At 36.3% G+C, this 26,914-nt stretch overlaps 1 protein-coding gene across 1 annotated transcript in view; it reads left to right on the forward strand.

Moving 5' to 3' along the window:
• The first annotated feature begins 2,839 nt into the window (after positions 1–2,839).
• MCC (MCC regulator of WNT signaling pathway) overlaps positions 2,840–26,914 on the forward strand; it is a 265,718-nt gene continuing 241,643 nt past the window's right edge. The window contains exon 1 of the mRNA XM_036737648.1: positions 2,840–3,432. Within this exon, the coding sequence (XP_036593543.1) occupies positions 3,376–3,432 (57 nt within the window). The 5' untranslated portion in view covers positions 2,840–3,375. The remainder of the gene's footprint in view (positions 3,433–26,914) is intronic.

The following is a 26,914-nucleotide window of genomic DNA, read 5'->3' on the forward strand; positions in this document are numbered from 1 at the left end:
GCTGGTTTTTGAACTTCCCCTTTCTTGGTACATTACCCAGGGCCTCCCCACCCAGGAACTGGAAGGCCTCCTACGAGTATAGGTTGTCTTCTCTGTCCACCGTGGACCTGTGACCCAGAACTAGGTGGTAACAAAGCTGCCAGTTGACATCATTGTGGTGCTCCAGCATGGGTTGGGGACATCTTGCCCTGGTGGTTAAACAAACTCCTGGGCACTATAGCACTCAGCATGCATAGTGCTGAGATGGTCTGACCAACTCCCCAGTGTCTGGAAACCTTTTGTCTGTCTCTCCTATGCAGACCTTGGTTAGACAAATGATCGCTGTGGCTTGCTCTGTATCATCTATTCAGTGTGATTCATTTTCTAGGTTCATTTGGAGGAATTTTGCATAGGGAAGCATGACTATACAGCTTGCTGCCACTTCTATCACCTTGGCGCCTCCTCCCTGCCCTTTTCAAACTATTACCTAGGATTGATCTTTCATCCCAAGCATCAGAAGCAAAATTGTTAGTCAATTTTAGAAGTAAAGGCTTAAGAGGATGAGGAGCCTCACCCTTGAAGGTCCTATTGTCTTGCTTGGAAGAGTCAGAGGAGGTAGGGCTTCTTTCTAAAAGGAAACTGGTCTCTTGATTAATGAGGCATCTCATTCTCTGCCTCTGCAATTTGCTATTTAACTCAACATTAGACATTTTTCAGCCTCCCTTGTTTACCTACCAAACGAAACTGATTTCATGGAGCCTATAGAAACCTGTAGTAGCTTTAAAGACATTAGACTAGGGAGATTAAGTACCTTGGAGCATGAAGAGCAATAGGTTTGGTTATGAGTAGTTACAAGCTTGGTCTTTCTCAAGGTAGAAGAAAGGAGGCATTCTCTCAATGTGGACAAGCAATGTTGCAATGCTTAAGTATAATGTAGCAATGATTCTGCTCATCAAAAGGCAAAGTGTATGAACTCCTTCCCTCTGTTGAGACTGCATCTTTCCAGTTGAGATAGATGCTTTTGGGGGGGTTGGGAGGAGAGGCAATTGTTTATTTGGGGGAAGACGAACAATTTATTCGATTTTAATCAAAGTAGAGGAAAGATTGTTGCTGTAAATAGCCAACAGATGAAGTCTTGTTCCCGTAACATAAAGTAAAATGAACATTTGGTTATCATCCAGATAATTATCCAGATAATCCAGATAAAGTGTAGACTGGTGCCTTGAATAATTCATATGCAAAAATGAAAGTTTTCACTCTAATTTTCTTCTGTCAGCTTGAAGAAAATTAACTTTGGGTTTCCTTTATTTTTAATTGTGGATAACTTTTGGAATAATGAGAAAAACAACACATATTTTATGCTTTTTAAAATTTTGGTACAGTGAAGTTCTATCTAAACAATTGAAGTTTGAGAAATATACAAATGAATCCTTTAAGAAAAAAATCTGGTATATCTTATTTAAACAATGGAATGGAACAGTGGCTTTGGAAAGAAGCAGAAAGACTTACTTGGGTTAGTTTCTTCTTTTGAAAAGAGAAGGGATGGAACTAGATGTTCTCTGAGGTCTCCTCCAGCTCTAGCTCTATGCTGCTAAGATCTGTATGTCTTCCTGGAACTCTAGCTATTTCTCCTTACATAGATCTGATTGTATTACTGTATTACTCCACCTGATTCCACATCTGCAGCTCTGTGGCAGCCTACCTGAAAATTGGAGGTAATGTCAGCAAATGGTAGCAATAAAATCAAGTTGTTTTTTTTTTTTTTTTAAAGGAAAATTCTCCCTTATTTTTGGTCCACATTCATCTTCCTTATATTGGTCTCAAGTCTGTTGCTCTGTAATGTCCAACCGTTGACCCTAGTTCTATGCTCTGGAGCCACAGAGATAAATTCAACCCCTCTTCCGCTTCTCTTTAGATATTAGAAAACAGCTTTCTTTCCTAAATATAGAAAATGTGTTCCATCCATGGAATAAAGAGGGAAAGTAAATACACACCCTGGATGGATAATCGCAAAATTCTACATTCTAACCCACACTTCAATAGGAATCTCTTTTACAATATAGTCCACAAGCATCTAGCTTTTCTCCTTGAGACGTTGAATGAAGGTAAATCACTACCGAGGAAATTCATTCCTTTTTGGGATAGTGTTAAGAAGTTTTTTTCCCTGCATCAAGTTTTAAATCTTCCTCTCTGCAGCTTCCACCTGTTGCTTTTCTGGGGCCAGAGGGGCTCTTCCAGATGACAGCACTTCAAATCTTTGAAGACAGCTGTTATAACCTTCTTCTCCACCAAATATCTTTTCTAGGCTAAATATCACCAGTTCCTTCAAACTAGGCTTCACCTAATATAGACTTCAATCCCTTGGTTATCTGTCTCTGGAGGGGTTTTCTAGTTTGTCAACGGTCTTTTAACTCCTATGATTCCTCTGATGGTAAATTTACATCCTTAATATTTCTCTTTGGTTGATCTGAGAAAATATCTGCCTCAAGCCATTGTAAAATCTTAATGTAGCCCATGAAGTGCATGACTGACAGAGTTTTTAGATCTGTCAGTACCATAGAGGGGAGGACTTTTCATGACTTCGTGAGGTCTATATCCTTTCCCTTTCCTCTCCCTACTTCCTTCCTCCCCAAACTCCAAGACAGCCTCTCTTCCTCGGCTATTTAAGTGGCTTTTCCTGTTTGTTTTTTTATCATTATAGTTTTAGGTACTGTAATTAGTATTACAAAGAGCTGGAAAGATGCCTGCCGTTACAAAATGCTCTCTATGTCCTCCTCCCTCCTTTTTCTGTTCAGGTCCCGCCCCTTCTGCTCACCCTTTAGCCAGCAGCAAGACAGCTGTGTTCAATCAGAAACCACTTACAACTCCAGGCTGAAGAGAAGGGGGAAACTTTAGAGTGTAGTGCCGCAGAGAGGTCTGTGTCTCTCTCGAGCGTTCTCTTGTTCCACGGGGCCCAGCCGGTGGACTCTTTGGTAGCGCCCTGAATCGTTTCTCGGGTGCTGGTCTCTTCTGCTAGGTGCCTTCTTAACCCAGCTGTGGAGAAAGGTAGCCCAGAACTGCGGAGGCATTGCTGGAGCTGATATTTCGCATGGACTTTTGGCAGTTTGGAAATGCAAAGCGATTGCTACCTTCTGTCTGCAGTCGGGGCAACTGGGTGCTTTGCAACGTTAGCGAATCGTTTGTAGCAATGGATCGTTGGTGAAACGAAAACCAACCTGGCTATTTTCGGAATGTTTGTATCATGATTTTGGATTTACAAATTCCTGAGTGAAAATGGCTGTCTAGAGCAAAATGTGCAAAAAGGAAAAAAGCGAGGAAAGGGAGTGAATGTTGAGTCTCAAACACAACTTCCGTGTATTAAAACCTGCGGAATAATCAAGCCTGAAAAGTACAATCATGAATTCTGGAGTTGTCCTGAAATATGGAAATGACTCCTCTGCGGAGCTGAGTGAGGTAAGAAATCGCTGAAGTCTGTGCGTTCCTATTTGTCATGCGTTTGGTTTTTTTTGAAATCCTTTCTCTTCCTCTTTCACGTCCATCTCCCTCCTCCCACTCCACCCCCTACGTTGTGCTTCCAGGCTGCAGTCCTTGCAATGAAAGATTAATTGATTTTCTGTATCTTGTTTTAACTTGCAGTGCTGCTCAGGAAATGACCTGAACTTACTTGTACTTTGAGTTTGCAGCGAGGGATAAAAAAGAGAAAAGCTATTCTTGTACAGGGAGGCATTTTTCCTGGCTTTAGTAAGGATTCCCCTCCCCTTCCCACCCCACCCCCCACATTCCTTGTTGTAGTAGGTAAAATACACAGAGATCCCAGCCGAGATTATGCGGATGGTAACCAAAATTTCATAGGAAGAGAGAGGGTAGAAAAGCAAATAGTATTAAGCCAACACCTTTGGTAGAATCCATGTAAAATATTTGATTAAGTTCAGCCAAGGTAGTCCTGCTTCTTCTGTTTAGATGAGTTTATCCTTGTTGGGGGATGGGAAGGAAGGACAGTGAAAGCCATTTAGAAGTTGATTTCCTGGCTGAATGGTAGGACTTGGATTCCATCAGTTTTACCCTTGAAAACACATTTGAAACTCCCAAGCTAACAGAAATCTTGACCAATTGTGTCTAGATTTTGAAATTAAATGCCACACAAAACGTTATGCTGATATTAGAGTAGTGCACAGCTCTATATTCTTTCTTTTTTTTTTTCTCTGATGGCTATAGAAATGCCTTGGGCACATCTTGTAGTGTTTTTGAATGCGTGAAAAGTGGTGATAGGGTTTTAAATGCCCCTTTGAAATTAGGACATTTTTATTACTAGTTTTGAAAAATGAGAAGGCTGGTATACAGTACTTTTTTTTGTCCTTTGAGAGGTTTATGTATAGCTATAGTCTCCTGGAAGAGGGAAATGAATAGAAGATGTGGCAAATATAAATATAACCCAAAGGCAACTAAGTGGATTTCCAAACTAGAACCATCCATGGGGAAGTGAAGAGATACAGTCTTCCATTGGTTAGCAGGATGGGGGTTGGTGATTTGAAAGAGCTGGAGGGGAAGAGGAAGAACATCAGAAAGGGAAACCTGAGAAGGTTTAATGTTCTCATGCATAACCACTTACTGCAATTGGCCATGTAGCATGGTGCTTTGATTTAAAGGCCATTCTGTTGTACTGCACTCTGTTATTTTGGTGGGGGAGGAGGGAGGAGAAAATAGAATCGAATTTTATATTTATAGACAGTTGCGTTAATTACTTAAACCGCAGTGTTCACTTATTCACAATATTGATTTAGGTGAAGGGGGGGGGAGAAAAATAAATTGATAGGGACATCAGAATTTTGTAGATGAAGACTTGGGGACAAAGTAATTAAGTAATGTACCAAATTTACAAACAGGAAGTTATTACTGTGGTAGAAAAAGAGCCAAAGGTTGTAGGAAAAAAAACAAAGACATTTAAATCCCTTTTCCCTCTTAGGTCCTGATGTCAAATCCTTTTGAAATTTTTCTTTCTTAGATGATGTCAATTTATAGTATGATAGAATCTTCACTAGGCTCCCTAATCTTGCTTGTAATATCTCTGAATATCACAAGCTTTTCTGTGCCATTGAGTTTCCTGGGTTTTAAACTTAAATAGTAACAATTCTAAGAGGTTTCTAAATTGTGACTTCTGAGTAAGCCATCATTGTCTACTGCAGTGGTAGAGAACTCAAATAGAAATGGGGATACTACGCTGTACGTAAGGATCCCTGAGGGCCTTTTAGTGACTTAGTTTTAAAATGTAATATTGTTTATGTTTTATAGTTAAGTATTTCCCAATTACAGGAATTTGGTTTGGGCAGGATTTGGTGGTGTAATGAGCCATGTGTTGAGTTGGAAATGAGATCTGGATTTACACCATAGTCCCTGTACTCTTTGGTCCCTTAACTTAAATTTGTGTGCTATCTCAGCAAAATGCTTCATACAAGTTCTTAATTTCTGCCTCATTAGTATCAGTAATTTACAGTTTTTTTCAAAAGGGTGTGCAGAACAGGCAACTAATTTGAGGTGCTTAACACCCTGCAAAGAGTCAGAGCTACAATTCAAACTCCATCCCAAAGCAAAGGTAGTTTTGTGCTGCCATCTTCTAGATTTTTCTTATGTCTTCCTTTAGCATCAATTCATTGTTTTTATTTAACCAATCTGAGTTCACTGGAGTTTGCCCCAGAAACATCTACACTCTTTCATTTCATTTTTAACTTTTTAGGAGCCTGCATCAGATTTATTCTGTAGGGAAAGTCCTTCATTGTTGATGCAATTTAAATAGTTTTTAAGTGTTTTGTAAAGGTTGTGCTGCCTTGAAAAACCTCAATCCAAAATCAATTTATTCTAGTTGTTAAAAAAAGAATTTTAACTTTTACTTTGTACATATTTTTAAAAAATTAACTTAAAAATACATGTACCAGCATAAAGGTACGCATTTCCATTTTCTCTTAGGCTTTCTCCCATTAGATACCTCAGGTTTCATTAAGTGTATATGGTTTTTCTTACCTTTCACTCCTTGTTTAAAACCTGTTCTTTTTTTAGTAACCTGTAGAGCAAACTACATAGAGAAATTGCTTTCTAAAAAAATAAATAAATAAGGGCCAAGCCAGTATGGCAGAGAAAAGGCAGGGACTCACCTGAGCTCTTCCCATACTCATTGGAATTGGCTTAAAGAGGGAATAGCATACACACTCAGTTGTTATAGAAGTCTAGTAGAAGGGGAAGGGGATAAGAGAAGTGGGGAGGGGCTGATACAAGGGAGGGCAGACTGGGGGAGATAAAAGTCAGAAGCAGAACACTGGAGAATGGACAGGGTGAAAGGAGAGAGAGCAAGCAGGATAAATGGGGAAAATAGGGTGGAAGGAAATACATAGTATGTGGGAAAAAATTTATAACCCGTTTCTTTGATAAAGATCTCATTTCTTAAATATATGGAGAACTGAGTCAAATTTATAGAAATAAGAGCCATTCTTTAATTGATAAACGATCAAAAGGATATAAACAAGCAGTTTTCAGATAAACTAATCAAAGCTATCTATAGTCATATGAAAAAATGCTCTAAATCACTGTTGATTAGAAAAATACAAATTAAAACAACTGAGCTACCACCACACACCTATCAGATTGATTAATACGAGAGAAAAGGAAAATGACAAATGTTGGAGGGGATGTGGGAAAATTGACACTAATATGCATTGTTGGTGAAGTTATGAACTGATTCAACTATTCTGGAGAGAAATTTGAAACTATGCCCAAAGGGCTATAAAGCATGCTTTGATCAAACAATTCCATTACTACTGTATGCCAAAGAGATTTGAAAAAAACAAAAAGGAAAAGACCTACTGATTCAAATATATTTAGAGCAGCTCTTTTTATGATGGCAAAGACTTGGAAATGGAGGGGATGCCCATCAATTGGGCGTATATTGGGGTGCATCAAATGTAGTGTATAATTGTGATGGAATACTATGTGTTATAAGAAATGACAAGCAGGATACTCTCAGGAAAACCTGAAATACCTGAGTAGAACCAGGAGAACATTGTATACATACAGTAATGCCAACATTGGATGATGACCAATTGTGAATGATACGGCTATTCTCAGCAATACAGGGATCCAAGACAATTCTGAAGGACTTACCGTAAAAAATTATGTCCATCTCCAGAGAAGGAACTGGTGGAGTCTGAATGCAGATTGAAGCATACTCTCTCTCTTTTTTTTTGTCTGTTTTCTTTCACAACATAACTAACATGGAAATATGTTTTACATGACTGTACATGTATAACCCATCACACTGCTTGCCTTCTCAGTGTGGGCAAGGAGGGGAGGGAGGTAGAGAATTTGGAGCTCAAAAATTTTTAAAAAATTAATCTTAAAAATTGTTTTTACACATAACTGAGGAAAAATTTCATTATTTCATTGGGGCAGCTAGGTGGTGCAGTGAGTAGAGCACCGGCCCTGGAGTCAGGAGTACCTGAGTTCAAATGCGGCCTCAGACACTTGACACATGTACTAGCTGTGTGACCTTGGGTAACTCACTCAACCCCAGTTGTCCTGCCAAAAAACAACAACAACAAAAACCCCAGAATGTTATCTTCTTGAGGACTGGGATAATGCTTTTGCCTTTCTTTACATCTCCAGCATTTACAATAATGCGTGGCATAAAGTAAGTGCGTTAAGTGTGCTCGTTGGCCGTTTTGAAAACTCCTTTGTGGCATAGGAACATATTTTCAAACATCTATCTGTTTACACAAAGGGTGTCAAAGTGTGAGTCATAGGTCTGTCACTCCAACTTGATGGATTTAAAAGTATTGATGATTATGAAGCCACATCTGGCTTGACTCTGTCTAGAAGTTTCAATGACCACTGATGTCATTCTGGATATCGTAAGTTAGAATTGTTTATTTGGTGTTGGGCCTTGATAATGGCTTGGCAGATTTAATTCTACAAGTGCCTCCCAAAGCATTTCTGTAGCATTGAGACAGCAGAATTGATACTGGATGCAAATTCTCATTTATTGTTGCTGGTTAAAGAATTAGGCTCTTGTCAACAGTGTTGGACGCTTGCTAATAATACTTTGGAAGACGTAGTATCTGACTTCAAAGGGGTTGCATTCTTAAAACAGCAACAAAAAGACAGGATTGATTCAAACAGGGACATACAGTAATGAATCCAATATGTATTAAGATAAATACTATATTTCAGGAAAAAACCCGTAGAGTGTTTTGTATATATGTTATAGGTTCCTATGCCAAAATTTTATTCCGGTTCTATAAGTCCTGAGCAGGCTTAATGATAATTAGAGGTAGAGTAATGGAAAGTATGTTAATCTTCATTTTAGAAGATGAGCGGTTTAAACCTGGTTCTAGCAATAAGGGGAGAGGAGAAGTACCAAAAAGGTTTCATATAAGAAATGACATTTAATCAGAGCTTTGAAGGAAGCTAGGTATTCTAAGAAGCAGAGATGAAAACACTGTGCTATCTATGAGGAAAAGTGAGGAGGCCAATTTGTCTAAATCATAGACATATAAAGTGGTATAGAAGGCTTTAAGTAATGTAGTTATTATTAAGGAAGTGATTTGTAAAACTTAAATACTGTATAAATGTGAATTCTTATCACTGAGTCGGTCAGTCAGTAAACTTATTAATACCTACTATGCGCCAGGCATGGTGCTAAGCTCTGGGGATACAAATGCAAGAAAAGAAAGAAAGTTCTCAAGCTTCCAATCTAATGGAGGAAGAAAACAAGGGAGGAGGCTGAAAAATGGTGGGTCTGAGGGAGGGTTACTTGACTGCTGCAGCTTCTGAGGAATGAGATGATCTGAACTGAGGTTTTGTAGTTCATGGCTCTGCCTTCCAGTTAGGACAGAGGGTAGGATGAGGTAGAATCCCAAGGATCTTGCAGGATGAGGAAGTTTTCCCAGTCATGAGCTTCCTGGAGCATGGTGGAGAAGACAGAGGAGTCCAACAGTAATGCAGCAGGGTGAGAAATGAAAGGCTGGTGTCCAAAAAATATCCTAGATAAGTACATCACTTGTACTGATTTTTAACTTAATATTTAGGTAGTTTTTTATAAAAGTAGCTCATGAAAGCCATTTGCTAAGGTGTGAAACACTTGTTACTTTTGTAGAAAAAGTTCTCACGTGAATTATTTTTAGCTTTCCACAGTATTGAAGCAAACACAAACACATTCATAGGGGAAAGCAGCATTTCTTTAATTGTTATTTACACTTGGGTGTTGAAGAATATTCATCTCAAAGATCCATAGAACCTTGCCTTTGGAAGAGATGCCTGAAGTTGTCTGACTATCAGAATGAGAATCCTTCTACAACATTCTCAAGATGAGACCGTATATTCTCCACTTAAAGATGTATAGTGAAATCCAGGGAAAGAACTATGAAGTTTGAATGCAGATTGAAGCATACTATTACCTCTTTTTTGTTTTTTTCTTTCTTATAGTTTTTCCCTTTTGTTCTTATTCTTCTTTTATGACATGACTAATTTGCAAATACATTTAATATGGTTGTACATATATATAGCCTATATCATATTGCATGCTGTCTTGGGGAGGGGGAAGAACTTAGAACTCAAAATCTTATAAAAGTGGATGCTGAAAACTAAAAATGAATAAATTAATTTAAAAAAAGATGCATAGTGAAGGGGCACCTAGGCATTTGTTAGCTTGGTGCCTCGATTATATGCATCTAAGCATGAGCATTCCCTGAAATTTGGTTTGTTGTGAAATGCAGACAGTGAACATTTATATAGCACCTTAAGTTTTCAAAGTGATTTTTGTCCACAACACCCCTGTGAGGTGGACAAAAGTATCTGTTACGCTGTTTACGGATAGGCACGCTGAGACACAAAGAAGTTAACTGACTTCTACAAGGCCATCCAGTAAGTAATAGGACTGGGACTTCTAGGCCTTCTAACATCAAAACTATGCTCTTCCACTATAATAGACTATTCTATATTTTTTTCTATTTATACATGATCACTAATGATCATAAGATCAAACCTGTAGTTTTAAAACAAAATGATAATCCTTGCCAACAGGAATTTTACCAAAATCTTAACTAGTGAATTGACTAATTTATCTTTTCTAGTTTATTAAGTGATGGTCTCAAAGAATGAATTCATCAGGAGAATTTTTGATTATTTCAGGTACCTTAGTTATTCAGTCACTGAACTTTTATTAAGAAGCTATGTTGGAAATTTCGAATACGCTATTTTATGATTTTCCATTCTATTCATCAAGGGGAAATACTATTAAGTTGATGGTGGCATTAAAGTCTTGAAAATCTAATAAGGTGAAAAATTTATACCTGTTCTTTCAGTAATTGGGTATTGTTTTTAAGGGCAGCTATTGCCATTGTCGATCTTGATAAAATTTGTGTGAAGTTTTGTCTTTCCTAAATATTACAGGTACATCTCTTGGCTCTTACAGGAGACATAGTATGGATCAGGAAGAACATTCAAGTAAGAGCAATAAATAGGGCAGTGACAGCATGCGAGTTATTATTAATTGTTCACATTTATATAGTACACTTGAAATTTAAAAGCATACAACCTGTCAAGATTCAGATGAGGACTCTTAAGTCTTAAGTGTTTTGTTGAGATGAGTGACTTTTCCTTAGGCAAACCTGGAATAGAAGAAGTCAGTCCTGACTCAAACCCAGTTTGATGCTTTTTCTACCATACCATGTAACCAGTCTATCATATATAAAGATTTTTACTGGGCTTCAAAATATTTCATTTTTTTTCCTTTTTCTCTTTTTCCTTTAAAGATACTACCTAGATAAATTGGTTCAAAGTCTCCTTTACCAGATCTTACCATTTTTGCCTCTAAGTTCTTCTCCTAGATGGTCTTCTACCTTGAATTCATCTCTTTTTGTCCCATTAAGCAGCTCTAGAAATACTATCTAAACCTTACTTTTACTAACTAAAAAGTAGCAATTTCCCCCTTACTTCAATCCTTCTGTGATCTGGAATCATAGAATTACAGAGGTGAAAGGGTCTTCAGTGCCTACCTCTCCCTGAATATCCCACATTAATACCACAAGTTTAACATAATTAACATTGAACATCCCACAATGAACAACCTTCTTTCTTGTATGTCTTACGAATATGTCATTCGAGTTGTGAAGATCCAGTGGTCTGTACATAGGTTAGCAGAGTTGAGAGAGTTCCAGACTTTGCATCAGGAGGTCCCGATACCTGAATGCAAGTTCTACCTCAGATACTAGTTATATAGCCCTGGCCAAGTTGCTTAACCTTGGTCAGCCTGTTTTCTCATCTGTAAAATGGACATAAGAGTACTACCCTCACAGGGCTGTTGTGAGAATGAAGTAAGTTTGCCAAGTGCTTCATAAACCTTAAAGTGCTATTTAAATATTTGTTAATAGTAGTCTTATATTGGAAATTCCCAGAGCTATGGAACAGATGTTTTTGATGATGAAAATTGTAGATACTTAGAGATTAGGTGAGGTAGCATTAGTAGCTCCGTCTTGAAGTCACTTTTTATGCCACTGTCTGAGAATTAAATCTAAGCATCTGAGAATTAAATCTAAAGCTCATATAGTTCACCTACTATCTGAGTTTTGGGTCAGAAAAGGCTCCAATTCTGATCCATCGAAAAGGATTGTTTGGTGATCCTAATCCTATCCTTTGGTTGTCAGTAACCTATGGATCCTCAAATATTCCTTCAGTTTCCATCCATAGTAAAAAGGGTAGTGAATCACTCTTCTGTGCTTTTCCTTTGTGTACCTGATGAATCTCTCCTTTCCATCCTTGGTTAAAGAGCTGTTTCAGTGATAGACAAGTTTAGTGGGTATTTGGTAAGCATCTATTAGGTGCCAGGCACGAAAGTAGAACAGTTCCTGCCTGCAAGGAATTTATATGCTGGGGGTGGGAGGAAATAATATGAACATATAAAAATAAACATAAAATATAATTTTGGTGGGGGGGGGAGACACTAGGAATATGACAAAGATAATGACAAGGATAGACTTCCTGTAGGAAGTAGCATTTGACTGAGCTTTGTAGGAAACTTGGATCCTTCAAAGAGGGAGTGCATTCAAGGCATGGGGGAGAGCTTCTGTCAGTTCATAAACATTTTTTATTAAGTGCCTCTTCTGTGCCAGGCACTGTGCTAAGTGCTAAGGATACAAAGAAAGATGAAAGATAGGCCTTGCTGTCAAGGAGCTCACAGTCTAATGGTGGAGGCAAGATGCTAACATGTATAAACAAAACATACACAGGATACGTTGGAAATAATTAGTAGAGGGAAGACACTAAATTAAGGAGGATCAGAAAAAGCTTCCTGTGTAGGGTAGGATTTTAGTTGAGACTTAGGGAGGCAGGGAGGAGGAGATGAAGAGGCAGAGCGTTCCAGGCATGGGGACGGCCAATAAAAATGCACAGAGTTGGGATATGGAGTATTATGTTTGAGGAGTAGCAAAGAGGCCAGTGTCACTAGATGGCACTAGGGGAGGAGGGAGATTTGTAAGATGTAAGGAGATTGGAAAGGTAGGGGAGGTACGTTGTGAAAGGTTTTGAACCCCAAACAGAGTATTTTTATATTTGAACCTAAAGGTGATAAACCATTGGAGTTAAAGAGTAGAGGAGTGGGGGCAGATTACGTGGTCCTTTTAGAGGATGTCTTTAATAGCTGAGTAGAGGATGGACTGAAGTAGGAAGACACTTGTGGTAGACCAACCAGCAAACTATTGTAGTAGTCCTGATATAGAGCGCTGAAGGCTTGCACTAAGGTGGCGAAAGTGTCAGAAGAGATACTGCGTAGTAAAAGAGATATTAATAAGATAAAATTGATAGGACTTAGCAACAGATTGAATATGGAGGGGATGAGAGAATGAGGAGTCAAAGATTACATAAAAGTTCCCAGCCTGGGAAGGGTGATGGTACATTCAACAGTAATAGAGAAATTAGGAAGAGGTTTGGGAGAAGGGAAAATAGTAAGTTCAGTAATGGGCATGTTGAGTTATGGTATCCATGTTTGTTCACTTCAGCCTGCAGATATGAGACTGGGAGTAGCGGAGAGATTAGGGTTGGTTAAGTAGATTGGAACGTTATCAGGATAGAGGTGATAATTGAATCCATGGGAGTTTACAAGATGACTAAGTGAAATAGTTCAGAGGGAGATTAGAAGAGAGCCAGGGACAGAGAACCATGAGAGAGCAGTCTCCCAAAACCTTGGAGAGAAGAGAGTATCAGGAAGAGGGTGTCAGAGGCTGTAGAGAAGTCCAGAAACAAGAGAACTGAGAAAAGTCCATTAGATTTGGCAAATAAAAGATCGTTAGTAACTTTGGGAGAAGCTGTTTACATTGAATGATGAGGTCAGATGCTTAAGAAGACGTGAAGGCAGGAGACACAATGTTATATATAGGGAATGGCAAAGATTCCAGGTTGTCCAGGATGTAAATTGTATGAGAGAGTGTAGTAATCCTGGAAAAATAGGCTTCAGCCAGATTGTGAAGGGCTTTTTGAACACAGGAGTGACATAGTGAGAACTTTTTTAGACATATCAGTTTGGCAATTATGTGGAGTATGAACTGGAGAGGAGAGGGACTGCCTTCAGAAAACTAAATATTTGATACAATTTCTAATCATTGGTATCAATGGAAGGGAACCATAGTACAAGGCATTTATAATATGCCAAGCTGGATGAGGATTCTAATCAGTCCCAAGGAATGAGTTTCTGTTTTCTTCAGGAGTAGGAAAATAACTTCTAGGTCTCATATGAATAACTTGAAATGAAAAGGGTCCGAATGGAGAGATATGAGGGACAAGTTTATATTTACTAAAACTACAAGCCATTCTTTTTTTCTAGTAGACCTAAGGGAAAATTGGTAATAAATGGGGAAGGAAGGCATATATTTTCAGAAGGAATAAGTAACTTATTCTAAACCTCTTTGAATTTATATAAATTATTAGCATAATTTTTAAGATAATTATAAAAAGGGAATTGTTTTAGAAAAACCAAGAATTAGCTGTTATTGATTCTCCGTAAGGAGACACAGAAAGGTCTAGGATAAAGTTCGTTATTTTTAAATGAGCAATAAAAGCCATTTAATGTGGGTAATTGTAGTATCAAATAAGCTACTTGTTTTGTGGTTGGAGAGACAGCATGTTCTGTAAAGTGATTTGTAGAGGGAATGTGATGTACAAATGAAATATTGGGCTGAAGACAGAGATGTACAGTAACAAAAGAAAATGTGCATAAAAATCTTTGATACTAGAAAAACTTGAGACTTCTGTATGGGTATATTCAATTTAAGCAATATCAACACATAGTCTTACGCCATGAATAATATTGAGGTGGTTTAGAATGCTAACTTGGTGTAGAAAGATAGCTGTGAAATTAAAAAAAAAACAATAGGATTACTCACATGGTAGTCTTTGTTGTCCATATTTTCGGGTGTTATGAGGGAGTGTCCGTTGAAACTATGACACATTTCTATTCAGGTATAGTGGTTGCAACATCAATTTAATATTTTATGGTCTACGTGAAATCGTCTGAACTTTGTAACCCTACCTGTAGCTAAAGTTTTTCTTTGGTGTGAAAGAGAAAAATCAGGATGAATAGCAAAGAAAAGAAATCCTATATGATTTCATTTTCTTTTCCAGGGAAGTAAGAGTCATGCTGTATACGAAGAAAATATAATTCTCCGAGAAAATCTTATGAAATGAATTGATGTGGATGGGGATGGGGATGGGGATGGGGGTGGGGGAGAAGCATGGTGAAGAGCATTTGGATGAAGAAAAAGGGATTTTTGTTGTGGGAGAATGCTACAAATCTCCCAGCCAGAAGGAGAAAACAGTTGATGAGTTCTAGAAACCAGTTACAAAGCCTGCACACAGAAACAGTGTGATAGTGGTAGTGACTTTACCTGTGTGAATAACTGTTGGAACTCTCTCCTCAAAACAGTAGCTGAAAATTTCTTGAATTGTATTTATTATTACTTCGTTTTTCAAAAGGCAGAAGAAGCAATAAAGATTTACTGTTGTGAACTTGATGCTGACTAACGAGGACCTGATGGTTAAATCAGAAATGATGGGAACTTTGGAAAGGAAGAAACCAAAAGAGATTCTGATGCCAAAGTAAATGGGAATTTGTCTAAAGTGCTCTTCATTTTTTGTCTTATTGGTACTTTACCTAACATTACTGCCACTTCCTGGTATCTCCCTCCGTGTAACAGTGGTATAATTGGCCAACATCCTATGGGTTTTTGGGATTATGAAAAGGTTTTGACTTGTTTTTAAACTATGTTTGGGGCAAATCAGTCAATAATAATTGACAAAGGGTAATAAGTAGAACTACTTAATTGTTGTTTTTCTACCAAGGACAGTGATCTTCAGAGAAGTAAGTATAGAACAAAAACATTTAATTGGGAATAAAAACAAGTTGTTAGGTAATTCTAGAGCAATGAGTTCAAGTCATCAGACTTGGACAAATTGCGTCCTGCAGCACTAAAACCTTATGGATAGCACAGGAGGTGCATACCCCAACTTCTCATACTAGGCAGTCAGTGTTACTCAAAACCAAGTTCTTGAGCGCAGGTCAATAAATTTACCTTAATTATTCAGCCAGAGGACACAGTTAGTTCAAAATAAAGGCATGTAATGAAATTGCATAGGAAGAAAGACAACAATAAACATCTTCTGTATAGATGTTCTAATACTCATTAGCTTTCTGGAGAGAGAAATAGCGAGGACTGCAGGTTAACACCACAATTATAAATCAGATAGAATGGAAAAATTGTGATGTCTTTGACATAAAGAGGGAAGTTAGTAAGGAGGAAGGGTTTGAGGGGAAAGAAAATGAGTTCACTGTTAAACATGTTGAGTTTAAAATTTCCCTAGGACATCCAGTTTGAAGTGTTCAGTAAGCAATAGGTGATACAAGATTGAAATTCAGGGAAGATACAGCAGCTGGAGACACACACACACACAGGCACACAAAATGTGCCAGTGTGTGCTTGCGTGTTTGGAAGCAGTCAGCATAGGGATAATAATTAAGCTCATAGGGGCTTCACCAAAAAAGTATAGACAGAGAAGAGGGCCCAGGACAGAGCCTTGGGGAATACCCACAATTAGCGTGGTGTGATATAGATGATTAGCTAGAAAGAGACTGAGAAGACTGGTTAGACAAGTAGGAGAATGGAAGTATGAAGGAGGTACCAGGGTGGATGAGTAGTGTTTAGTGCAGCAGATAGGTCTAGAAGAGTTTTCAGTAAAAGATAATTGAGATAATTGGTAAATTTGGGTTGCAAAATGCAAAGGATTGAGTGATAGAGTGTCAAAGTATATAATATATATTGACAACTTTTTCAAGAAATTAGGCTGCGAAAGGGAGGAGAGATGTGAGATGATAGCTTGAAGGGATGGTATGATCTAGTGAAGTTTTTTTTAAAGATGGAGTCAACTTGAACATGTTTCAAGGCAAAAGAGAAGGAACTAGCAGCCGGTGAGAGGTTGAACATTAGAGAGTGGATGATTGAGTTTGCAATCCACTAGAGAAGATTGAAGGGCATGGGACCAATATTAGAGGGATTAGCTTTTAAAACTAGGATCATTTTGTAAGAGACTGGGGAAAAGGAGAGCCTGGAAGATAACATCAAGGAATTTTGAAATGAAGAGAAAGGGAAGAAAACGGAGTTCAAGCCAAATGTCCTCTTTAAAAAAAAAACGAAAACAAAAAAAACCCTAAGAATGGGAAATTCCCAGGCAAGAGGACAAAACTGTACATTTGTAATCTTAACAGTCCTTATCAAACCAACAGAAAAACCAACACAGAGTACAGGAATGAGATCATAGGATTAGAAATAGGATAATACATTAGAAATGTGCTGATTTTCAAAAAGAGGGAAATAAAAAGATTTCTTCAAACTCTAGGACATTGGGTTTGGTTTAAATTCTAGGCAAAACTCCAAAATGTATTGTCAAAGAGGTGATTTATTTTAGGATGTCATATTGTATTTATTTTAACATATTATTAAATTACATAAAGCTTTGTTATAGGGGGCTTATTCAGATACCTCTGTTTAATGAAGAAAATGAGGCAGTACAAATAAATGTCATGGTCACAGGCCAAGACAAATACAATCTACTGATTTCTTTTGATAATCTGTGTTCATGGACGATACTTATAATGTATAGGTGATTCAGAATTAGACCCTAATTTTCATATTTCCAACCCTGCCATTAAGTAATTGTCACTTTGGGCAAGGCTTTAACCCTACATAGGTTCATAGAATATTGAACCTGCAAACTTCCTCTAAGATTATCTTGTTCTTCAGGTGTTCTTAACCTTTTTTAGTTTAACCTTTTGCAGTCTGGTGAGGCCTGTGGAACCCTTCCCATAATAATGTTTTTAACTGCATAAAATAAAACACATGGAATTAAATATTTTGTAGTCATCCTTAAGATCAGATAGTTCAGCTTTGGATAGATCAGTGCCTTTGATATAGTTTTATGTCCAGAAAGAAAATTATTATGAATCCATGGTTCAGTTTTAAAGCAATCAAGATAGAAATAACTTTTGAAAGATTTCTGAAGTATTTCCAGATGTTTGCAGATTTCTCATTTGAAAAAAAATTGACAGAGAACTTTGTAGCTTAATTCTATTTTCCTGCAGCATTTAAAAATTTGCGAGGATGCTGACCTTTCCATACATATAAAAAGGTTAGCCAATAAATCCTTTATACTTTCAGTAGCATCCATAACATTGAATTCAGGACCTTAATTTGAAAGACTTATCTCATTCACGTGATTAACAATTATCTGCTAAGTAAGCCAAGCAATGGATAAAATTGTTTCTTTCAAAGTGTTTCAAGAGTGGGTTTTCTTTTTCTTCCAGAAAAAGGCAGAAATTTCTGCCTTTAGTTCAAACAAGTGCCTTAAGGCTTGTCCTCTTGAAAGCTAGTGAACTTCTGCGTGCTAGAGAAGTTCTTCATATTCTATTTTCATTTATTGACCAAATCTTTTAAAATATAGTGATTCAGAGACCTGCTTTTGATAAAGGTGATGACTTTATGGCTGGTGACAAAACTTCTTTCAAGTTGTTGGAAGAGTCTGTTGCCAACGCATGTCTGTGTAAAAAATTAATGAGTTAAAATGAAGGGAGGAACTAATTTAGAAAAATACATTTAAAAAATTGCTTAGTTTTATTTTTATAAGCATCTGTTATCTATGGTATTACCTCTTTATTAAAACAATAATTTACAAAAAAAAAGATCACCTTCACAATAAACACACGGTCCAGCAAAACAAATCCCTGTGTCAGCCATGTCCAAAAATGCTTGTCTCGTTCTGATCCATTACTTTTCTGGCAGGAGATGGGTGGTGTGATTCATTCCCTATTCCTCTGGTTTATCATTGCATTAATCAGAGTTTCAATGTCTTTTAAAGTTGTTTTTCTCTACAAAGCTGGTGATGTGTAAACAAAGTAAAATCATTTACTTTTAAATAAAATAGTTAAGAAAATTCTTTAAATAGCTCCTCTCACTCCACCCAGTTTCCTCTGAAATTGTCGATTACATTATTTCCTATGATAAAATAATAATATTCATGTGCTACAATTTGCCTATTTATAGGGGGTTACCCCGTTACGTTGTCTTAGTTCTCCAATTATTTGAGTCTTTCTTTCTTCAAGGAGGTTTTTATAATTGGATTCATATTCCTAGATATATCTTGATTGATAACACTTTTATACATTTTATATATATATTTATATATTATATAACTAGCTTGAATGCAGTTTCTCTTTCTAGCTCTCTTACTGGTTGTTGTAGTGATATACAAGAAGGAACATGATTTTATGTGGATTTACTTTATATCCTTCAGTGTTGCTAAAGTTACCAGTTATTTCAATTAATATTTAGGTTGACACTTTAGGGTTTTCTAAGTCTATAATCATATCAACTGCAAAAAGTGATGATTTTATTTCCTGTTTGCCTGTGTTCAGTCTCTTGAGTTCTCTTTCTTTTTCGTTGCTATAGCCAGGATTTCTAGGATTAGTTTAAATGGCAACGGTGATAATGGGCATCCTTGCTTTACTCCAAATCTTATTTGAAAGGTGTCCAACTCTTTCTATTACATGTCATGTTTAATCTTGGTTTTCGATGGATACTGTTTGTTATGTTAGGAGTCAAGTCCATCATCATCAAGCTTTCCAATGGTGACAGGAATGATTTTGTCAAAAGCCTTTTTCAACATCTAATGATGTAATCATGTGGTTTTTATTACATATATATGCATATATATGGTGCATATATATGTATGTTTGTATGTGTATAGTCTTCTTTATGTTGAACCAGTTCCACATTTACAGTAAAAATCAAAACTGGTTATGTTATATTATCTTTATAATATATTGTATTAGCCTGTTTGTTAATATAGCCTGTTGGTAGGAGCATACAAGTGTTGACCAGCGACTTTAAACATATCTGACATTTGAGATACCTGTTGAAGTGTATTTAAAGTAACTTCTTAATATTGCTAATAGAATGCAGAGTGATACAAGACCGTTTACTGTACTGTACTGTTTTAAAATTTTTGTGTCAGTATACTTAGGAATAATAGTCTGTAATTTTCTCTGCTTTATTTCACTGTGGTTTAGTTTTTTTTTGTTGTTGTTTTGTTTTTTTGCTTTTTGGCAGGGCAGTTGGGGTTAAGTGACTTGCCCAAGGTCACACAGCTAGTACATGTGTCAAGTGTCTGAGGTCGGATTTAAACTCAGGTCCTCCTGACTCCAGGACCAGTGCTCTACTCACTGCGCCACCCAGCTGCCCCATGTGGTTTAGTTTTTAAGACTGTATTTGTATCATTTAAAGTGATTGGAAGGGAGCCCTCTTTTCCTGTTATTATAAATTGTTTATGCAATATTAGAATGAATTGTTCTCTGAATAGTTGATATAATTCTCTTCCAAATCCTTCTAGTCTTGGAGTTTTTGTTTTTCACTTGTGAGTTCATTTATACCTTGTTCAATTTATTTTTCTAATATTGAATTATTTAAATATTTAATTTCTTCTTTTGTCAACAGATATTTTATATTTTTTATAAATATCCATTTTGTAAACATACATTTCTCTGGATTATTAGTCCATTAGCATATAATTCAGCAAAATATTTTCTGATAATTTTCTTTTTCTCTTGTAAGTTCTTTTTCATTTTTGACATGAACAATTTGTATTTTCTCTTTTTAAAAAATCAAACTGGTTATTATATTAGTTTTTTCCAGGAAACAATTTACATTTATAATTTCAGGGTTTGGGGTTTTTTTGCCTTTAATTTTGTTAACCTTTTTGTTTTTGGAATTTCTGCTTTGTTGTTTAATTAAGGTCATTTAATTGTTTTCTGAAGTTTTTTATTTTAGTCGCATGCCTAATTCACTAATGAACAATCTTGATTAATTCATAGATTTATAGACCATAGAATCGTGGAAATCACAATGTACTGCGAGTACCTCATCTTTTAATATCTCACAGGGTCGTTGTAGTTTTATAAAGTATTTTATAAATTGTAAAGTGCTATACAGATGTTAGGTAGTAGCATTTGTATTAACTGGGTAACTAACTAGTGAATTAGGCAGAAGTCAGCCAAAAAGATCAACACCCTAATCCCAATCTAGAGGTCCCTAACAACAGAGTAGTAAGGCTAAGTCATTGGAGGGCTAGTCCTCTACTTTTGGCTTTTTGCCTCTAGATGAGTTCCAAAAGATGATCTAGGCCTGGCTGCATCTGAGGTAAATGGTTTGTTTTTTTTTTTTTTTTTGAGAAGAACTAACACGTGAGTTGGGTTGTAAAAGAATTTCTGAGATCAGCAATGAGGAAGGGAATTGAGTGGGGAAGGCAGTGTCTTCAAAAATGACTCCGATTAGAATGTGTATGTGATATGATTTTTTAGGGATTGTTGGAAAAGTCTACCAGAGTCATGATTTCTCTTTTACCCTTACCCACAAGCCTAAAGTTTCAGGAATTGAAAATTCATTTGAGTTTAAATAGTCTCTTTTAAAGTGAATTTACATATGCCTGAGAAGTGCTGTAAATTCAATTTTATGTCATTTTTTTCTCTTAAAATCTTGCTCAAAACAGCAGTGAAGGATGGTGGGAGAGGAGTGGTAATTCTAGAGAAATGACTCAGAGGGTACTGGTTTATTTTTGTGTTACAGTAGAGGGTCACAGCAAATGTGAAATGAATGTCAGAGTGTGGCTTGATGTAGGAAATTTTAAGAAATAAGAGTATATTGAGCAAATGATGTGGAGTTCCAAAAGGTAGGAAAGTGGTACAGAAAGGGAGGGGAAGAGGATACGATGGACAAATTTAGCATGCTTTGAAAGTTTGCCCAGACCTGGCCCTGCTTGTCTATTACAGAAAGCAGCTGGGGAAAAGATCCTGTGGTCAAAGAGGCCTCTAGGAGATCAAGAGGTCTTTTAGAGAAGGAGTGGTGTTCCATAGATTCTCTACTCCAATTTTCTGCTCTGGTAAGGCTGACTTTTAACTAGTGTTTGGGGGAGTGGAGGAAAAAAGGAGAAAGGGAATTTTAAAAAAAAGGATAAATTCTCTAATTAAGCTTATGAACCTTATATCATCTCACCCACTGAGGGATCCTGCTCAATTTACAATGTGTAGGCTGTGTAAAAGTTGTTTGGAGTATTTTTCTTCATTTTCTGATTGTTTGAAAAAGTCAAAGTGGTGTAGTAGATAAAACTAGCCTTAGAGTTAGGAAGACTTGAGTTAAAGTTCAGACTCTGTGTCCCCCAGAGCGGGTCACTTAACCTTTCAGTGCCCCAGACAACTCTCTAAGAGTTACAATAAGTTATTAATCTATATGTGTAGGAGAAGTTTCCACAATGGGAGTTCTATACCAAGTGTATATTTATAAAATTGCAGGTCTGGGAACATAGACACAAAAGTAAAAAACTCATCTTTAGTTTGTGAAACTCTTAAGTGCAGGTTAGAAAAAGAGTGCTATATTGGAAGTCAGGAGATTTAGGTTGGAATCTGGATTTTAACTTATATTGTGACACTCGGTAATATCTTAATCTCTGTAAATCTTGCTTTCCTTAATTGTAAAATGGGTATGATATTTGTGCTTTCTACACCATGGAATGGTTGAGAGAAAAGTACTTTATAAATCTTGAAATAAGTGTGAGCTGTTATGAAATGATGAAGTAGAAATATTCTTGTATTTGAGTTTGTGCCTTTAAACAACAAAATTAGAATCTTTACCTGGTTTACCTAAAGAGTAAGAGCTGTCTGCCAAAGTAAGGATATTATTTCTAGAGAGCCAGATTATGTTTGAAATTAAAATTACCAAATTGAGCTAATAAGCATTTTTTCTTGAGGTATTGCAGTACGTATTAATCACCTACATGATATGACTTAGAAAAGTATTCCCTCTTATTAGGCACATTTGTACAATTTAAGGGAAGAAAGACTATTTTTTTCCATGCAAAACATATTTCCATATTAACTGTGTTTAAAAAAAAGCAAGAAAAATAAACGAAATTTTAAAAAATACCTTTGAATATGCATTCAGAGTTCATCAGTTTGCTGGAGGTGAATAGCATTTTTCCATCATGGTTAGCAAGAGTATTATTTTTAATACAGCAAGAGTATCCCACTTGTTTAATGATGTTGAGGACTAATTACCCTTCTGATACTTTATTGCTTATAGTACTACTTTTGACCTCAGACATTCATTTGATTGACCAAGATTAAAATTACTACTCATTAGAAGAGAACTACCATTGAATTCAGGTATCTCTTGGCTAAGGCAGAAATGAGTTGTTGTTTGGGGAGGGGGGCTTGGGGTATGGAAAAGGAATATTTCTTAATTTGGAATGATAAGAATTTAAATTGATTTCAGGAATTTGGATTTTGAAATTTTTATCAGTGGTCTCTTGTATGTGAAAGTGAGTAGTGAATGGTTCTAATTACAGGTCTGCATTTACCTATTACCATTTAACACTCTGGGATAGAACTGTTTTCTTCAAGGCCTTTGGCTACCACTATGTTAGTGAGACACTTAATCTTAGATTCTTGCTCAGTAGGAAGATTTTTGCGCATTATGCAAAGTAATAGAATTATTTAAAGGAGGTTACAGATGTTACTCATTGCAACAGCCAGGGTCAAATAGCTAATCTTATCAGAATGCAAGGTTATGCAGTTTGTAACTTAAAACCTTGTGTTTTTATTCATTTCTGTTCTCACTGCCAAATACATCATTTAAGGCTTTCAGAATGATTTCCTGAATGTTGTTGTTATAACTTTTCCTCCTCTCTGAGAATTCCTTAAGTATTTTACTGGTTTAAGACTTTGAGTGAGTGACTTTAACCTTTCTTGGCCTCTGTTTCCTCATCTGTAAAATCAAGAAGTTTGACTAGATTATCTTTCAAGCTCATTTTTAGCTCTAACATTGTGTTACTCCTAATTGATTTTTATAAATGCAATTTTACATTATAAACTTAAAGCAGAAATCAAATCTGTATGGTTTTCTTGGTACTTACTATAGTACTAAGCATTATCAGAATTTTAATTCTCTTTGAAGGTGACAACTAGTGAATTTCATCCATTGTTTGTGAATTTGAAGGAAATTACTTGTGCTGCCTTGTGATCAGAGGTGACCTGACAACTCTGAGCATCCCTTTGAAAGAAGGGACTGAGTAGTTTTGGGTTTTTTTGATCTTTGTATTCCCAGCACTTTTCACTTAGAAACAGTGTAAACACTAAATTAAATTGAACTCAATGAATTGAAAAGCTAGGAAATCCATACTAGGTAGCCAGCTTGTATTCTGAGGGTAATTTATTCAGAAAATTGCCCACATGGTTCAGTTTTCCTATCATGGATTACAACTTGACTTCTCAAGTTCCTTCTGCTTGTTTTAATGATACTGTTTTCCATGCAGATTTCCTTGATATTGGCCTGGAGGCCCACTCAAGAATAGCACTTTTGCCTGTAATGCAGTTAGAGGATAGTAAGACGCAGTTAGAGGATAGTAAGACGCAGTCAGCTTTTTGTGAATGGAGTACTTGCCACTTTTTTATAAAGCTTCTATCACTGTATCATATAATTAAGAAATAGTATTCATTAAAGTGCCTAAATTTTGCTATGTGAATTAATGGAAAAATAGATTGGAGGAGTTGCATAACTAAAATGTCTGGGGATCCTGGAAATTAATCACCTGTCAAACATTTTGCATATGAAGAACTTGATGCATTGTAAGGTTATGTGTTACCTAAGTCCTAAGCAAGTGAAAGACCTTAGATTCAAAGCCAGGGCTGTTTCCACTGTGCCAGATCCTCAAATAAAGCAATAATTTAGTAGTTAGAACAAAAGCTCTAACAAAAGAATTCTCACAATTGCCATACCAAATATTAGAGCTGCTTCTTTTTTTTTTTTTAAACTTGATAGCTGACTTTGGAATGGACATTTAAGAGGATCTATTGTCAGCATCGTTCTAAATTGTAGAGCAGTTCTCAGGACAGCAGAGTTTTCCAGAGGCTTCATGACCTGTGAATTAAAAATTTAGCTTCAAACATGAAGAATTGTACTTCTGCCCTAGAAATGGATGAATTTGTAGACATAGTTAGACTTGGTTGTTTTGCTTGTTATCAGTCCAATATTAGCAACAATTAATCATCATGGAAGATCTCTTTATGGGAATGCTTGGCAGCAAATACAAATGATGCTACAGTATTCAAAATGTTGAATAACTTTTTCGAATTTTGGGTTTTGTCCTGGGACAACAGTGTTGATATACATGTATGCTGGTGATTCAAAAATAGTCATGGGTAAAACTGTTGATGCCTTAGGCAGTGATGCAGTGGCATCAGAGTGTGCTGGTAGCCATTGCATTTTCTACCACCATACACTCACATTAAGAAAAGAAAGCCGGTTTCACTTAAGAATGTCCTAGATAAATCAATTTAAATTATTAACTTTCTTAAACCCCCACCCTTCAGTACATCATTCTGTGTGATGAATTGGAAAGTGAGCATAAAGCTCTTCTGCTGCATACCAAAGAAAAAACTCTTGGGAGTTTGAGTTGTGAGCTTTTCATGAAACACCATTTTTACTTGAAAGAAGGACTGACAAGCTAAGGTTATTCAGACTTGGGTATTTGGCAGATATTTTCTCGAAAATGAACTAAGTGAACCTGTCACTTCAAGGAAAATAACTGACGGTATTTGTTGCCAGTGATAAACTTTGAGCTTTGAAGTGGAAATTAGATGTTTGAAGAACTTAAATTAACCATCATGAGCTTGACAGCTTCCCAATACTTAGAGATTTTTTTTTCTGATGAGAAAAATAAGTGATCAGTGGACACTAATGAAAGTGTTTTTAAAAAATATTAAATAATAAAGTGTGTCATCTTTCCAAATTACTAATGCATGATGTTACAAAATTACACATGGTTAAAAGATCCATTCAAAGCTCAAGAGAGACCAATGGATTTAATATAGCAGAGTGTGAAAAGTTCATTTATATAATTTTGATTCCACATTCCAAGTAACCTTTAAGAAATTACCATTTGTTGAGTTTTGATGTAGTATCAAGGAAGAATATCCATAGTTATCAGAAAAGGTTATTAAAATACTCCTCCATTTTCCTGTAACGTATCTGTGTGAAGCCAGATTTTCTTCATATTCAACCACAAAACATATAATAACAGATTGGATGCAAAAGGAGGGGCAAGAATCCATCAGTCTTTTACTAAGCCAGAGATTGTAATTAAAGAGATTTGCAGATATATTAAACATTGCCATTCTTTTCAGTCAGCTTTTTTGTTTTGGAAAAGTTATTTTTCATGAAAAATGTTTTTGATGTTAATATACAATAGGTGTTTGTTATTTTAAATTAATAAATATTTCAAAATTTATCATATATTATTTACAACAATTTACAATACAGTAAATGTCAGCGGATATAACCCATACAAACAAAAGCTCTTTGAGGTCCTCAATTTTTTAAAGTGTAAAGGGTTCCAGAGACCAAAAAGTTTGAGAATCTCTTTCCTACATAAGTTAAAAAATTAATTTATTTTTTAGTTTCTTTCATTCACTTCCATAAGTTTTAAATTTTCTCCCCCTCTCCCAAGACAGCCTGCAATTTGATACAGGCTCTATGTATACATTCCTATTAAACATATTTTCACATTGATAATAGTTTTCCAACCAAACCCCTATTAAAGAAAGAGGAAAAGGATTCAAAGAGTGAAAGATTATATAGACATGTGTGTGCTTCTGAAATGTAGGGGAAAACATTCATAAACATCTTCTAGGGCTAAGTGTTTGGTCTTGAAAGGAAAATAAGCTAAGGTTTTAAAAGCAGAATCTATATGCCAAAAAGGCCCTTTAAAATAATCCACCAGGTGAAATAAATGGCTAACATCTGTTGTCTCATTCTAAACAGTTTTAGCTGGTCTGCTGCCTATTAATTATTTAGGAATTTCTTAATGATGGCAAATGTCTTGCCAGTGATTCCTTAATATAATAATGGAGGCAAAGTAGAGAAGATAGAAAACTTAAAGATGAAATAAAATAATGGTAGCACTCTACCTGCTTTTTAGAGCTATTCTGAGATCACTTCTCTGTTTCAAAACATATACCTTGACTTTAGCATCATAGTCCAAAGAGGTTCCTAAGAGCTCAAATTTATTTGTTTGAATATGTTAAAGCTTTTGTGTGAAAGACTGGGTCACACTCTGAGCAATTTGTAAGAAAAGGAGAAGCTGTCTCCGAATTAGCTGGAGAAAGAGGTCTTGAGTATATAAATTCAGAGGTTGGACCAAAGGGAGGATGAACTTGGTATGGAAAAGAGAGTTATTGAAGGGCATCATTGTCTCCAGAAGCAACCCTATTATGTCTGTCTGTTTGGTTAGACACATTTATGTACTCTCA

Source organism: Trichosurus vulpecula, chromosome 9, assembly GCF_011100635.1.
Source record: "Trichosurus vulpecula isolate mTriVul1 chromosome 9, mTriVul1.pri, whole genome shotgun sequence".
Taxonomy (NCBI): domain Eukaryota; kingdom Metazoa; phylum Chordata; class Mammalia; order Diprotodontia; family Phalangeridae; genus Trichosurus; species Trichosurus vulpecula.